Source organism: Oncorhynchus masou, chromosome 18 (assembly GCF_036934945.1).
Source record: "Oncorhynchus masou masou isolate Uvic2021 chromosome 18, UVic_Omas_1.1, whole genome shotgun sequence".
In the NCBI taxonomy this organism is placed as follows: domain Eukaryota; kingdom Metazoa; phylum Chordata; class Actinopteri; order Salmoniformes; family Salmonidae; genus Oncorhynchus; species Oncorhynchus masou.
In genome coordinates this window covers 52,267,499-52,283,283 of record NC_088229.1, presented here as the reverse complement: position 1 = coordinate 52,283,283, position 15,785 = coordinate 52,267,499, and the positions used below count along the sequence as shown (strand labels likewise).

General features: G+C 42.8%; 1 protein-coding gene across 1 annotated transcript in view; it reads left to right on the top strand.

The window, feature by feature from the left end:
* Positions 1-15,785, top strand: part of lrp2b (low density lipoprotein receptor-related protein 2b) — a 108,594-nt gene that overhangs the window by 27,829 nt on the left and 64,980 nt on the right. Inside the window, 16 exon segments of the mRNA XM_064923650.1 lie at positions 324-572; positions 868-1,076; positions 1,391-1,575; positions 2,834-3,062; positions 4,124-4,301; positions 6,219-6,347; positions 6,659-6,825; positions 7,728-7,871; positions 8,121-8,230; positions 8,575-8,752; positions 10,189-10,402; positions 10,665-10,901; positions 11,074-11,265; positions 13,101-13,277; positions 13,690-13,985; positions 14,197-14,641. Of these exon segments, the coding sequence (XP_064779722.1) occupies positions 324-572; positions 868-1,076; positions 1,391-1,575; positions 2,834-3,062; positions 4,124-4,301; positions 6,219-6,347; positions 6,659-6,825; positions 7,728-7,871; positions 8,121-8,230; positions 8,575-8,752; positions 10,189-10,402; positions 10,665-10,901; positions 11,074-11,265; positions 13,101-13,277; positions 13,690-13,985; positions 14,197-14,641 (3,339 nt within the window).

The following is a 15,785-nucleotide window of genomic DNA, read 5'->3' as shown; positions in this document are numbered from 1 at the left end:
ATGTTCCAACATCTAGTGGAAAGCCTTCCCAGAAGAGTGGAGGCTGTTAGAATGGCGGCAAAGGGCGGACCAACTCCATATTAATGCCCATGATTTTAGAATGAGATGTTCGACGAGCAGGTGTCCAGATACGTTTGGTCTAACATTTTAATATGTTTACATATTACGTTTATTTAACAGTGACACATATACTGTAATTAAAACATAACTCTCAAGGAGAAATGTGATGCATTGTACTAGATTTAGCTAAACGAGTTATTCATCTCTACTGTCCCTGAGCAGGTGAACCAATAAACATGCCTCCATGTTTGTTCCCTCCATAGACCAGGAGGACTGCGCATTGAACAGCGGGGGCTGCAGTGACGGCTGTATCCAGGGTCCTTTCGGAGCAGAGTGTACCTGTCAACCAGGCTACCAGCTCCTCAACGACTCCAAGACCTGCGACGACATCGACGAGTGTTCCATCCCAGGCTGGTGTAGCCAGCAGTGCTACAATGAGAGAGGCTCCTTCCGCTGCTCTTGCTCAGACGGCTACCTGCTGGAGGCCGATAGTCGCTCCTGCAAAGCCGCCGGTAAGGGTGCAATCTGACATTTGAGCTGTTTGTTCATTGCTAGTTGCACTTCGACAGAATACATGTATCTTTATAATTTTGAGGTGAAAGAGATGTGATTATTTTGGCATTAACAGTAAAAAAACTAATCCCAATCGTTTTTATTGGCGAATACAAAGTAAGATATTGTTTTGGAAAAACATTTGTTAGCAAATATTTGTTATTACAATATATTTGTATTAACCTAAACTCTAACTCCCTCTAATCTATTGTGAAATACTTTTCTTGTACTTCCTATTTATTTGTTTACCCGCAGACCCCACAGCAGCCACGCTCCTAGTTGCCAAGCGCAGTCAGATCATCTCCAACAAAGTCAACCTCCAACCGCCCCTCATCCACCCTGTGGTCAGCGGTTCCGACATCGTGACCGTTGACTTTGACCGCTTGACCAGCAGAATCTACTGGGCCGACGCCTCGCTGAAGAAGATCTTTACCTCCTTCCAGAACGGCACGGACAGACGCGAGGTCTGAGAACATACGTTAGGAACACGCTGAATGATGCTTATTTTTCGGTTATTGCTCCAAGAAAAAAAGCCTTCGTCCAGTTTTTAATAACAAATATAGTTATTTAACATACGTCAGAATGCTGTGCCTTATTAGGATTCTTAATATTTCATCCGTATTAACACAATATAACAGTATGACCTATATGACACGCTGAATATCCCAAATATTTATAATATTTATTTGTAACGGCAAGAATTCAAGCACATGAAATTGAACTCCCCTAGGGTCTACAGTGTTCTAATATACCACACTTTGTTCTTCTGTGGTTCTAGGTGTTCTCCACTGGTCTAATGGTACCGGAGAGCATAGCTGTGGACTGGGTGGCGAGGAACCTTTACTGGACCGACTCGGTGATGGAGAACATCGAGGTGTCCACTCTGGACGGCCGCTTCAGGAAGGTTCTCCTCAACAAGAACGTCACTAGCCCCCGTGGACTGGCTCTGGACCCCCGAAACCAGTAAGGCCTTTCACTGCTAACCATAGGAACACAGCAATGATTGAATGATCAGTAACACTGAAAGGTACCTACATAAGGATTTTATAGCACATTTATTAACCATACATAGCACATTCATTAACCATACATAGCACATTCATTAACCATACATAGCATATTCATTAACCATATATAGCACATTCATTAACCACACATAGCACATTCATTAATCACACATAGCACATTCATTAACCACACATAGCACATTCATTAACCACACATAGCACATTCATTAACCATACATAGCACATTCATTAACCATACATAGCACATTCATTAACTATACATAGCACATGCATTAACCATACATAGCACATGCATTAACCATACATAGCACATGCATTAACCATACATAGCACATTCATTAACTATACATAGCACATGCATTAACCATACATAGCACATGCATTAACCATACATAGCACATGCATTAACCATACATAGCACATGCATTAACCATACATAGCACATTCATTAACCATATATAGCACATGCATTAACCATACATAGCACATTCATTAACTATACATAGCACATTCATTAACCATACATAGCACATGCATTAACCATACATAGCACCTGCATTAACCATACATAGCACATGCATTAACCATACATAGCACATGCATTAACCATACATAGCACATTCATTAACTATACATAGCACATTCACTAACCATACATAGCACATGCATTAACCATACATAGCACATGCATTAACCATACATAGCACATGCATTAACCATACATAGCACATGCATTAACCATACATAGCACATTCATTAACTATACATAGCACATTCATTAACCATACATAGCACATGCATTAACCATATATAGCACATTCATTAACCATACATAGCACATTCATTAACCATACATAGCACATGCATTAACCATACATAGCACATTCATGAGCAGTAGACAATAATTCATTAAATTCCTGTCAACAAATGCTCAAATTATGAATTACTTAAGTTACTTAATTACTGCTTATGAATGTGTTATGCTGCACCTTTTTAGGAACCCTTCAAATAAAGAATTGCTAAATTATCCAGCACCACTGCATTTTACTTTACATGTTGTTCTTTGAATCATTATTGTGCATTATTTTTCTCTCTGTTGAGTTCTCGACATCTACCTTATTCACTGCACAATCACAGCACAGCAAAGGTTAAAAAACATTATCATAATTGATTTGTCATTTGACCTTTCCCAGCACCAACGTAATGTTCTGGTCAGACTGGGGTCAGAACCCGAGGATAGAGATGGCCTACTTGGACGGCACCGGGAGACAGGCCATTGTCACCACCAAGCTCTACTGGCCCAACGGTCTGGCCCTGGACTACACCACGCGCCGGGTCTACTTTGCTGACGCCTACCTCAAGTACATTGACTACTGCGATTACAACGGCAACAACCGCTTCCAGGTCATGGCCAGTGATATGGTGAGCATGGGTAAAAGCAGCAGGCTGAGGTTGTCCTAAAATGGACACTGTACACTAGTATCTTATTCTTATTGTAAGGGCCCATGAATCATTTGTTCTCATGGCACTACTTCCTACACTATCGCATTCATTGTTAACACTTAATGTAACGGCGTTCTTCGTTTGTCGAAAGAGAGTCGGACCGAAATGCAGCGTGTTGGTTACTCATGTTTTTTAATGAAACAAATAACGGAACTATACATGAAATAACGAATAAATACAAAAACAACAAACGGAACGTGAAAAACCTATACAGCCTGTCTGGTGAACACTAACACAGAGACAGGAACAATCACCCACGAAATACAAAGTGAAACCCAGGCTACCTAAATACGGTTCCCAATCAGAGACAACGAGAATCACCTGACTCTGATTGAGAACCGCCTCAGGCAGCCAAACCTATGCAACACCCCTATTCAGCCGCAATCCCAAATACTACAAAAAACCCACTATGAAATACAACAACATAAACCCATGTCACACCCTGGCCTGACCAACTAATTAACTAAAACACAAAATACTAAGACCAAGGCGTGACACTTAATGCAGATGGTAATGCATTGTATTGGAAGACTTGAGCATAAGCATTTATGACCCTTTATAATGTCTTATTATCATCTCATGTTTGTGGCTAAATAACTGCTATATAAATACATGATAAGTTGTATAGTAAGACATTATAAAGTCTCAAACTATAACATGTAATAAGTTGTGATAAGTTGTATAATAAGACATTTTAAAAGCTCAAACTAACATGTAATACGTTGTGATAAGTTGTATAATAAGACATTATAAAGGCTCAAACTATAACATGTAATAAGTTGTAATAAGTTGTATAATAAGACATTATAAAGGCTCAAACTATAACATGTAACAAGTTGTATGATAAGACATTATAAAGGCTCAAACTATAACATGTAATAAAGGATTGAACACGTTGGCTTTCAGTAAAGTGTCACCCTTTTATCCTTTATAAATCCCGGTTTCTCCACCACTCTGTCCTTCCCCCTACCTCTCTGTAGGTTCTTCAACACCCCCACGGTATGACCATCTTCGAGGACCACATCTACTGGTCGGAGCGCTATTCTTACCAGGTCCTGAGGACCAACAAGTTCCACGGGGGAAACACGACCACCGTGATCACCAACGTCTTCCAGCCCATGGGCATTGTCATGGACCACCCCATCAAACAACCAGCAGGTAACATTCAAACAAACAGTAGGTAATGTTCCAAAACATTCTGGATGACATTCTAACAACCAGCGGGTTACTTTCAAAATACATCCATAAAACATTCAAACTTACCATTTGTTTATAGTGGATAGTGCTGAACAATTAAAATAAATTCTGGTTATTGTTAAATTATTTGAATACCATTTTTTTTTTGGTGAGGGCAATGCAGTTTCTCTAGAGAAATCAGATCAAGCCTGAACTGTGCGTTGTAGTAGGGAGTTCTATGTTCTATGTTCGTCATAACGAGGAGACCAAGGGGCAGCGTGATAAGAATACATTCTTCTTTAATTAAGAAAGAACACTTAACAAACTATAACAAAACGACCGTGAAGCTACAATAACAAGCGCTGACAGGCAACTACACATAGACAATAACCAACAAAACCAAAATGGCAACATAAATAGGATCCCCAATCAGAGACAACGATAAACAGCTGTCTCTGATTGGGAACCAATTCAGGCCACCAATTTCCATTTTGGTTTTGTGGGTTATTGTCTGTGTGTTGTTGCCTGACAGCACTTGTTATTGTAGCTTCACGTCTGTTTTGTTAGTTTGTTAGTTTGTTAAGTGTTCTTTCTTAATTAAAGAAGAATGTATTCTTATCACGCTGCGCCTTGGTCTCCTCGTTATGACGAACATGGATCCACACGGCGAGGATCCACAGTTCAGAGCCTCCGGTGATGGGCCACGGTTCAGCTCCACAAAGGCGGAGGGACCAGTGTAAAGATGGGGGGCGGCGTCCAGAACCAGAGCTGCCACCGAGGGTAGATGCCCACCCGGACCCTCCCCTATAAGTTCAGGTTTGCGGTTGGGAGTCCGCACCTTTGGGGGGAGGGGGGGTACAGTCACGCCCTGACCTTAGTTATCTATGTTTTATGTATTATTTTGGTCAGGTCAGGGTGTGACGAGGGTGGGTATGTGTGTTTCTGTCCTGTCTAAGGTTTTTGTATATCTATGGGTTTTTTGTATGTCTAGGTAATGTAGGTCTATGGTGGCCTGAATTGGTTCCCAATCAGAGACAGCTGTTTATAGTTGTCTGATTGGGGATCCTATTTAGGTTGCCATTTTCCATTTTGGTTTTGTGGGTTATTGTCTATGTGTAGTTGCCTGTTCTGCACTTCTATATAGCTTCACGGTCGTTTTGTTAATTTGTTTAGTATTCTTTCTTTATTAAAAGAAGAATGTATTCATATCAGGCTGCGCCTTGGTCTCCTCTATACGACGAACGTGACAACGTAGTTTAGTGCAGAAAATGTGATAATTAACTATAACCATAACCCATTGTCCGGTCTGAGATGGAGAGAAGGGACAGAAGAAGGCACAAGCGAGAGGGATAGAGAGCTTCGTGAGGCATCTCTACCTGAAAATACATGATATGTGGTTGATAGTTGGTATTTAGCCTTATTTACTTTGAAGAATTACTAAAACAGTGATTTTGTCAGACCGCATAGGCAGCAGCTCTATAGAGATGAGATGATGACTTGGAAATGAAATAATAAAGTCATCAAATAAGCCTAAAACAAATGTAATATACACAGCAACTGTAATATTGTATTAAAGTAAGGTAATGTGAATAAATTATGGTTAATAAGCAGTAATGGGCAGCCACTACCATCATTGGACTTTTATTCATTGTTTTATTGTTGTTACAGCATTCAACAGACATAAATGTATTGCATAAGGCATTTAACGTTTAAAAAATAAAATAAATAAATAAATAAATATATATATATATAAATAATCGAAAACCGTGATTATTTTTAAATAATTGAACCGAAACCGAACTGACCTCAAAAAGCACTAATCGCTCAGCACTAGTAGTGGATAAAGCATGACTTTATAGTTCCATTGACATTATTGTTCCATTGTTTTCCACTATGCAGCAATCAACCCATGCGCGGAGCACCTGTGCAGTCAGCTGTGCCTACTGTCTGGCTTTAGGCCCAGGTACTACACCTGCCACTGCCAGTCTGGCTGGAACCTCAACAGTGATGGGCGCACCTGCATCAAAGGTACCCTAACAGCAGCTCTAATGATAGGCTTGTAGCATCTCTCTTAACTCATCTATTTGAGGGATTTTTTTTCTAGTCCTAATCAATTGTATTGTTTTCTGTACCACTCTGATTTATACTATTCTGTATGAAGGCAAATGTGTTATGTATTTGTCATGACATGATAAATGGAGATAATGATATTGCAAAGGCCAATCAGAAAAAAACTATGGTTGATTTTGCTTTTCTGTCTTGCTTGTCTCTTTCATATTCCACTCCACTCCACTCCACTCCACCTCATCCCTTTCTATCCTACTCTGTCTCTACCTCAGATGACACTCCGTTCCTTATGGTGGTGAGGGAGACTGTGATCTTCGGCATCCCTGTGGACCCGGCCGACCCCTCCAACAACGCCATCGCACCCGTGTCTGGCATCACTCAGGGGCGGGACATTGACTTTGACGACCAGGAGCAGTTTGTCTATTGGGTGCAGGGCTCGGTGAGTGACAAGTTGCTCACAGTAAATAAGCCACTACCATTTTAAGGGTTGCAAAAATCTGGTTTTGCAAAATTTCCAGGTTTTCAAGAAATCCCGGTTGTGAGATTCCCTTAATAGGGCAGGAATAAGCAGAGAATCTGGAATCCTTCAACCAGAATTTCTTGAGGGAAAAAATGGGACGGTTACTGGAATCTTGCAACTTGAACCATTTTGAATGCTGTAAGGGCAGAATCCCAGCTTAATATGCACACACTTAACTAGACTCTTGCTTAACTCACACATTGATGTCAGAGGAGGATTTGCCCCTGTTAGGTTCTGACAAACAGAGTAAAAACTCAAACGGACAACTCAGGAAAAGCTCAAACCAAGTTTATTCACCCACCAAGTCCAAACAGCTGAAAAGACAAAGACATGTTTACACAAGTGCATATATTTATACCCTCTACTGGGCAGAGTCCACTTCTTGCACATCTAGACAGCCAATACATCTCTATTGCTGGGCAGGAACTTAAGTGATTCCTCTCATGGATGTAGTCACGGCCTTGCCTCCTGTGTGTGTATGTCATAGGACTGTTCCTGCTCACTACATCTGACCTGACCTCGGCCCACGTTCCTCACTTCTCCCTAATCCACGGCTATACAACCTTATCAGCGACTGAAACCAGACTGTTACTCTTTCTCTCTCCCCATAGGATACATGAGATTTGACAACAACATGTTCTGACAGAATGTACATTTTCTGGGCTCCGCTCTCTCTCACTTAGATTTCCATACACCCAGTTCTAATATGGTAACATGAATAAGGATATTTCCAATTAGAACCCAACACCTCAAAACTCACTTATTTCAAGTCTGGATTCGAGTCTAATATAAGTTAATTGTTTGCTGTCTCCCACTCGCAGAGCTCCATTTACAGGGTGAAAACTGATGGAACCAATAGGACTCTGTTTGCTCCAGCTGCAATCATTGGCTCGCCCTCTGGTCTGGCTTTTGATTGGATAACTCGCATGATGTACTACACTAATCCAACTAATAAAGCAATAGAGGTAGAGTGTCATGTCCTCACTGTAAATGATGTATAGACTATTATCTGACTTACTTTTGTAGAGATACAATGTCATTACTTGGCTCAAGGTGTTACTGGATCCAATATAGAGATGATAACTGAGTAGTTTCATGCTAATTGTGACTCTATCTCTTTACTTTGCATAATGTAGTCTTTTAACCGTGTTGGTAGTAACGTGGTTATAATGTATTAATTCAACATGATATAGCAAGTTTCTCATCTACCGTAGGTCATTCGTGTGGATGGAGTTCAACTCTACAGGAAGACCCTCATCACAAACACAGGGAAGCCAGAGGGAGCAGGGGAGCCTATTGGAATAGCCCTGGACCCAGCCAGAGGGTAAACACTCATCTGTGTATCATTATTACTAGTTACAAAGGATACAACTAAATGAATATAATACTGACAAAGAAGTTGTACTGTATGTGTGTGTGTCATCCTGCATGTTTAATTGTCAAGTAATGATACTGAACAGTTTGTTGGCTACTGATCTATTTAGGAAGTAAAATAATCAATGTGACTTTATACCAACATTGTACCAAGCATTTCATAACGTTATAGGGAAAGTCAACACCAGACATATTTTGAATTGCTAGTTAGTCTTCATTCCATGTCATCATCAGTGGATTAGTACTAACGCTAGTACTAATTAATATTGAACTTTCTGACTTCCTGCTTGATAGTCAATTGTTCTGGACAGACCGGGGCACAGACAGTGGTGTACCTCCTAAGGTTGCCAGTGCTGACATGGATGGAGGCAACCTGAGGAACCTCTACACCGTCAACCAGGGGATCATTGGGTTTATCACCGCAGACATCGCTATGAGCAAGCTGTACTGGGGCGTAGCCGGCACCGGAGTGGTGGGTACCGAGTTACACAGAAACAAATATATCAAATTTGATTGGTCACATACGCATATTTGCAGATGTTATTACCGGTGTAGCGAAATGCTTGTGTTCCTAGTACTGCACTGTTGGAGCTATCTAACAATTCACAACAGTACACACAAATCTAAAAGTAAAATAATTGAATTAAGAAATATATCAATATTTGGAGGAGCAATGTCGTAGTGGCATTGACTAAAATACAGTATAATAGAATACAGTATATACATATGAGATGAGTAAAGCAGTATTACAGTGATTACATGTCTATTTATATAGGGCAGCAGCCTCTAAGGTGCAGTGTTGAGTAACGGGTGGTAGCCGGCTAATGATGGCTATTTAACAGTCTGATGGCCTTGAGAAAGAAGCTGTTTTTCAGTCTCTCGGTCCCAGCTTTGATGCACCTGTACTGACCTCGCCTTCTGGATGATAGCAGGGAGAACAGGCCGTGGGTTGGGTGGTTGATGTTCTTGATGATCTTTTAAGCCTTCCTGTGACATCGGGTGTGGAAGGTGTACTTGAGGGCAGGCAGTGTGTCCCCGGTGATGCGTTGGCTAGACCGCACCACCCTCTTGAGAGCCCTGCGGTTGCGGGCGGTGCAGTTACCTTACCAGGCGGTGATACAGCCCGACAGGATGTGCTTTATTGGGCATCTATAAAAGTTTGTTAGGGTCTTAGGGGCCATCCCGAATTTCTACAGCCTCCTGAGGTTGAAGAGGCACTGTTGCGCCTTCTTCACTAGACTGTCTGTGTGGGTGGACCATTTCAGATCATCTGTGATGTGTACGCCGTGGTACTTGAAGCTTTCCACCTTCTCCACTGCGGTCCCGTCTATGTGGATCGGGGTGTGCTCCCTCTGCTGTTTCCTGAAGTCCACGATCAGCTCCTTCGTTTTTAGATGACATTGACGGAGAGGTTATTTTCCTGGCATCACTCCCCTCACGTCCTCCCTGTAGGCTGTCTCGTCATTGTCTGTAATCAGGCCTACTACTGTTGTGTCGTCTGCAGACTTGAGGAGAATATATGCCATTTAGAAGACACTAAAGTGACTTATGTGTGCATACATGTTATGTATGGGTGGTCCAGGGAATCGAACCCACTACCCTGTCGTTACAAACGCCATGTTCTACCAACTGAGCTACAAAGGACCACACGGACGGACGGACAGACGGACATGCATGCGCGAACGCGCACAACCACTGTCGTATTCATTTCTCATTTAGTGCACACAACTTTATTGCATATCATATACGTGTTGTTGTATGTGTCTGAAACACCACTAGCCCTAGTAATAATTACCCTAAGGGGACAAATAAGGTTGTACTGAATTGTATTGAATAGTGCGGCAACTGCAACATACAGTAACTCTAAATGTCCCTGACTCCCTCTACTCTCCCTTTCCCTGTGAACAGATTGAGTGTGGTACGATGGACGGGGTCAGCAGGGTGACCATAGTGAGCCAGCTGTCCCACCCCTGGGGCCTCACAGTGCACCAGGATTACCTCTACTACACCGACCTGGACTACGAGGTCATCGAGAGGGTGGACAAGGGCACCGGGGCCAACATGGTCGTGCTGAGGAGTGGGATGACAGGAGTCCGAGCCCTCAAAGTCCACGCCCGAGACAGTGAGTGTGGCTACCTACAGCTGATCTTCTAGTCTTCATCCGTTAGTCTTTTTTCAACAGAGAGCGACAGTATGTAGAGTATGATACGGAACATTTTACTGATCCGATATTGGGTACATTTGCCACCAAGTAGATTAAAAGGTCCTTGAAATTTCATGTAATCATGCAAGTTGGTGTCAGTGGGAGATTTTTGTGAACATAATGTGTTCTACACAGGCATTATATCTCAAGTTAATTTCTCATCCTTTCTCTTCTTCCCCAGACTCGGCAGGCACCACCAACGGTTGCAGCACCAACAATGGGGCCTGTCCCCACCTGTGTTTGCCCAAGCCTGGGGGCCAGAAGACATGTGTCTGCACCACGGGCTTAGTGCCTTCACCGGATGGCACCACCTGCGTGCAGTACGACTCCTACGCAGTGGTCTCCACCCCCAGACTTATCCGAGGCTTCCACATCAACAGCTCCGACCACTCGGAGGCCATGGTGCCTGTTGCTGGATGTACGTTGCCCTAACTCTTTCTATAAAGTAACCGGACCTAAATATACCCTAAGTCTATGTCTGAAACACATCTTGTCATGAATCCTCTTTCACGAATCTATACCCAACTTTGTTACTAATTTACACGGTAACTGAGTATCTCGATAAGTTAACATGTCTTTACCCACTGCAGACTCTTACTCTGTGATGGACAAGCTGGATGTCCACGTCGCCTCTAGGTACATCTACTGGATCGACAACAGCACTTCCAGCTCGTACAGAGGGATCTTCAGGGCCCAGACAGACGGTGGAAGTTTCACTCCCGTCGTCCACCAAGGCATCGGCCGAGGTGGTATACAAGGGATGGCTGTGGACTGGATCTCAGGTTAGGATCCATGATGTAAAGAGTTGAGAGACATACTCCGAGTTGTAAATAGTTCTGGTACAGATCCTCATCTATATGCCACATCCAGCAGGAAAAACTGGTTGAAATGACTTCATGCAATTGTTACCTGGAGGAAAATGGGGGGGGGGGGGGTTTAGTACTTTTTATTTAGTCCAGGGGAGGGTCATGTAATTTCTAATCGATTGAATGTTAGTATTTGTCAGCATTTCGGAATTTACGCATTGAATTAGACTCTGTGTAACTTTGACGTACAACCCAAAAGAACTGGGGCATATTCATCACGATGGTTCTGTTGCAAAACCTTTCTTAAACGGAAGCGAACAGGATGAAACGGGTAGGGACCTACAAATATAAACTCTCGTTTTGCTCTGTTTGTTTTCGTTTGGTTATCAACAGTAAACTGTTTCCGTAATGAATACGCCCCTGGCTGGGAATTTAAAAGGAGAGAGAGAGAGAGAGAGAGACTGCTTAGTGATGTGATCAAAATACACCAAATGAGTAGCCTGCTAATGTACCTTTCAGGACATTGTAAACTGTAGACCCATAAATGATCCAAATGATTGTATAATCAGGCCTAGGCTGTATGGCACTCCCTGTATATACCTCCATTCTTGTGTATTTTATTCCTCGTGTTACTATTTTACTCTGCATCGTTGAGAAGGGCTCGCAAGCAAGAATTTCACGCTAAGGTCTACACCAGTTCTATTCGGCGCATTGTGCTTTTTTATTTATTTGGTTCACTCTAATCAGAGGGCTAGTATCAATACTATTGCATGCCAGTTTCTCTTGGCTAAAAGTAAAGGAGAGACTGATTGCATCACTTTTTGTTTTTAGAATTCTTGCCTCTCTCTTCCAGCTATTCCCGTGCGCAATATGCTATAGGCTACAGACGCAAGCCTCTGCTATTCCTCTTCTCGTGAAATCCCAGGAAAAGCTATAGGCTACAAAAACGATAGGATTTTTTTTTTTGCTGTTGCATTTTCTTTATACTAGGTATTATAGGCTTTTCGTGGAGAGTTGAAGGCTTTCTTGCTACTGCTGAATGTAAAATAGGCATTGGCCAAATGAACTGTCGGGGAAAGTTGCGGAGAGAAAGTGCAGTGATGATAACATTGTTGCACAGAAGTAGCCTATTAAATGGTTGCACAGGATAGAAAGACGGCGAGGGAAGAGGATCCAAATGAATTTACATCCATTAGAAAAATGGAAATCACTTTCAAAACACATGAGCAACGAGGAAATCAATGACACGATGTAAAAGATGTGCAGGCTAAACAGCGTTTGTTGTTGAATTTCAACATTTGATTAACATTTTCATTAAGCTACATGTATTTGAAATATTATTTGCAGTTGTCACAATAACAATGAACACACTTTGAAGCACTGAATGGTCTGTGCTATCACCTTATTAATAGGCCTATGGCGTGCAGTAGGATGCGTTGACAGTTGATTGACAGGTGTAGGCTACTGTAGAATGTAAACTTTCTTCTAGTGTGGATGCTTAAATTGGTAAATGCCTCCTTCTAGCGGATAACATGAATGTGGTATGAATACAGCAGTGGTTCTCAACCACGGGTTTATTTTGATAGAAAGCACGTCTGCAACATTGATAGCCTACTAAAAAGGGATTTAATATTCCCTGATATTTTGTTTAAATAATTATTTTTGGAGGGGGGTTACATGTTCAGTTTTTTTTATGCTCGGGGAGGGCCAGGTAAAAAATATTTTTCCTCATTTCAAAAAGGTCCAGGTATCCCTCAATATAAATGTTGTTCACTCCCTAAATGTTCTTTCTCCCATACTCTCCCCCTTAGGCAACCTCTACTTCACCAACGCTATTGAGGCCCAGACCTACTTGGAGGTGACCCGCCTCGAAACCCCCTACCGCACGGTCCTCCTCAAGTCCACTGAGGACCGGCCCAGTGACCTTGCAGTCAGCCCCAAACTCCGTTTTCTCTTCTGGGCCGACGGAGGCCAGAACCCCAAAATTGGTAGGTAGTCCAGAGGTTATAGAGGTTGACCAATAACCGAAAGGTTGCTGTTTCAGGTCCCCGGCTGGGCGATGAGAACAGTGACCTAGGGTGGTCTAGCGGTCTAAGCCGCTGTCTCCTGCACACGTCTAAAGGGTTGGCATAGGTTTGAATCCGGCCTATTGCCCTTTGACACAACTTCTCTATCTTTCCCCACTCACCCTCTCTCTCTGTTCAATAAAGTCAGAAAACACCTTACAATATACAAAAGTGGGAATTGAACTGGCTACTGGAGGGCTGCTGGTGTCATTACCACCACTACCGTTGTGCCCTTCAGCAAGGCCCTTAACCCCCAAAATAGCTTTCCATCCAGTGGTGCTGCATCCTGTGCCTTTCAATGTGTGTGTAACAAATGTATTATTTTCTATTCTAGAACGTGCCCAGCTAGATGGTGCCAACCGCACCGTGTTAGCCTCCGAGAGCCTGGCATCGCCACGCGGCCTCACTGTCGACTACACCAACGATTTCCTGTACTGGACAGACGACGTGCTGGATATGATTTCGCGCATGGCGCCCGATGGGACACAGAGGGAGATTGTCCGTTATGGGAGTCGATACCCGGCTCCCTATGGATTGTCGATATTTGGGAATTCTATGTTGTGGGTGGATAGAAAGCTCGGGAAGCTTTTCCAGGCCAGCAAGGATCCAGCGAATACGACCCAGCCAGAGGTGATTATGAAGTAGCTTTATTTAGCCTAGTGTCTTAAAAATGAATTATCAAAGTAACATAACAGAATACTTGTAATTTATGTTGCAACGAGTAAACCCACAGCATACAATTCCTAGACAAGCTGCACAAAAGTAACACAAAATCACAAAGCACAAAATAGTGTCTTTTCACATTCAAAGACGGAAATAACCACGCCACTGTCATCACCAGGTGATCCGCGACGGCATTGACGGGCTCACGGACGTGGTGGTCTTCAACTCCCACGTGCAGCCCACCGCTGCCAACCTGGTGGGCTTCAACCCGTGCCAGGAGGACAATGGGCGCTGCCAGCAGCTCTGCTTCGCCCTGCCCGAGCAGGAGAGACCCACTTGCGCCTGCGCCCACGGCTCGCTCCTCAACAATGGAGTGTCGTGTGGCTACGGTCTGGACGAATTCCTGGTATTCACCACGGACTACACCATGAATAGTTTACGTTTAGACTCCTCCGATCACACTAGCCCCTACCCTACTATCAACCTGGGCTATAATGTGGTGGCACTGGATTTTGACTTTGCAGACAAGAGGATATTTTTTACTCAGTACACGGGGATAGGCCGAAGCAGGATAGGCTATGTCATCACCACGGTTACCGGTGCACCTGTCATCATAGCCGACAGTAAGTGTTGTGAATCCGTGGGTTGGGCAAGACGATGTATAGTGTGGTTTTCCAGTTTTTGTAAATGATTGTGAAAATGATGATAATGCCCTTTTTGTGGAAGAGTTTGAAAAAAATACCTGGAATTCCAGCCTGCTCAGATTGTGACATCACAATCGGGTCTGATTATTCTGATCAATGACCAGTCATCCTTTATTTGCATATGTATCCTCCTACTTTTAAGGGTAAGCGCTAGGCTGTAGAGTCTAGACAAGTGGTCGATCTACAAGGCATTCCTTGTCAATCACCAAACATTTATGTTAAAACCAAACGATAAAGCCTTGCCTTCCTATTTGCGTTATTATTATTTTTATTTTTTAGCGCTCTTGCTGATAGATGCACTTGATTCAGCAGCTATAGCACCGGGAAGGCAAAATATTCCCACTTTGAACCATTTCATGTGTCTGAAGGTAGAACTCCGCCTACCCTGCAGGCCAAGAGAACATATCAAGTGCACCTATAGGTTTACTGCTGGCCAATCAGAAAGCTCAGATCACCATGTCTGCACAGTTTCATCGAGCCATAGACTGTCAAAAGAAACCTTGAACGCACAGCAAAGTTGATACTGTGAGATTTCGAAACATTTAAAACCATGACTAGAGAGAGACAACGAATACAGCAAAGAGCTGCTGTTTTTATGAGTAACTTCATGTTTAAGTTGTTGTTCAGCACTGTCAACACTTTGCTCAATATTGTATTAGCCATAAAATCTCTCTTCCATTTACGCTACAACCAGCACTGCAGCTGCAATGAATTAGTATTTTCGAAGTGTTTCGATAAGCTTGCATTGTTATTATTAGCGACATATGTCTTTTTTAATATCGAGGAATATTTCACTTTCTCTGTTCATAGGCGTGACAACATGAATTGGTGCATTCGGCAGAAATAATGCAGTGTGACCCTTGACTTTATCGGCCATCAGTCTGGAATTATTATGACTGCTACAAATTGTCTATTACCAGTTTTCTCTGTGGAGGGAGGGAATTCAAGCATAGCCAATATGCAGTGATAATATATTCGGAGGGAGGGGATAATATACCTAGGCCTACTGCACAAACCTCATTGAGGGAGGGAGGGAGAGAAAGAGGATCTCAGCTTCCGTTTT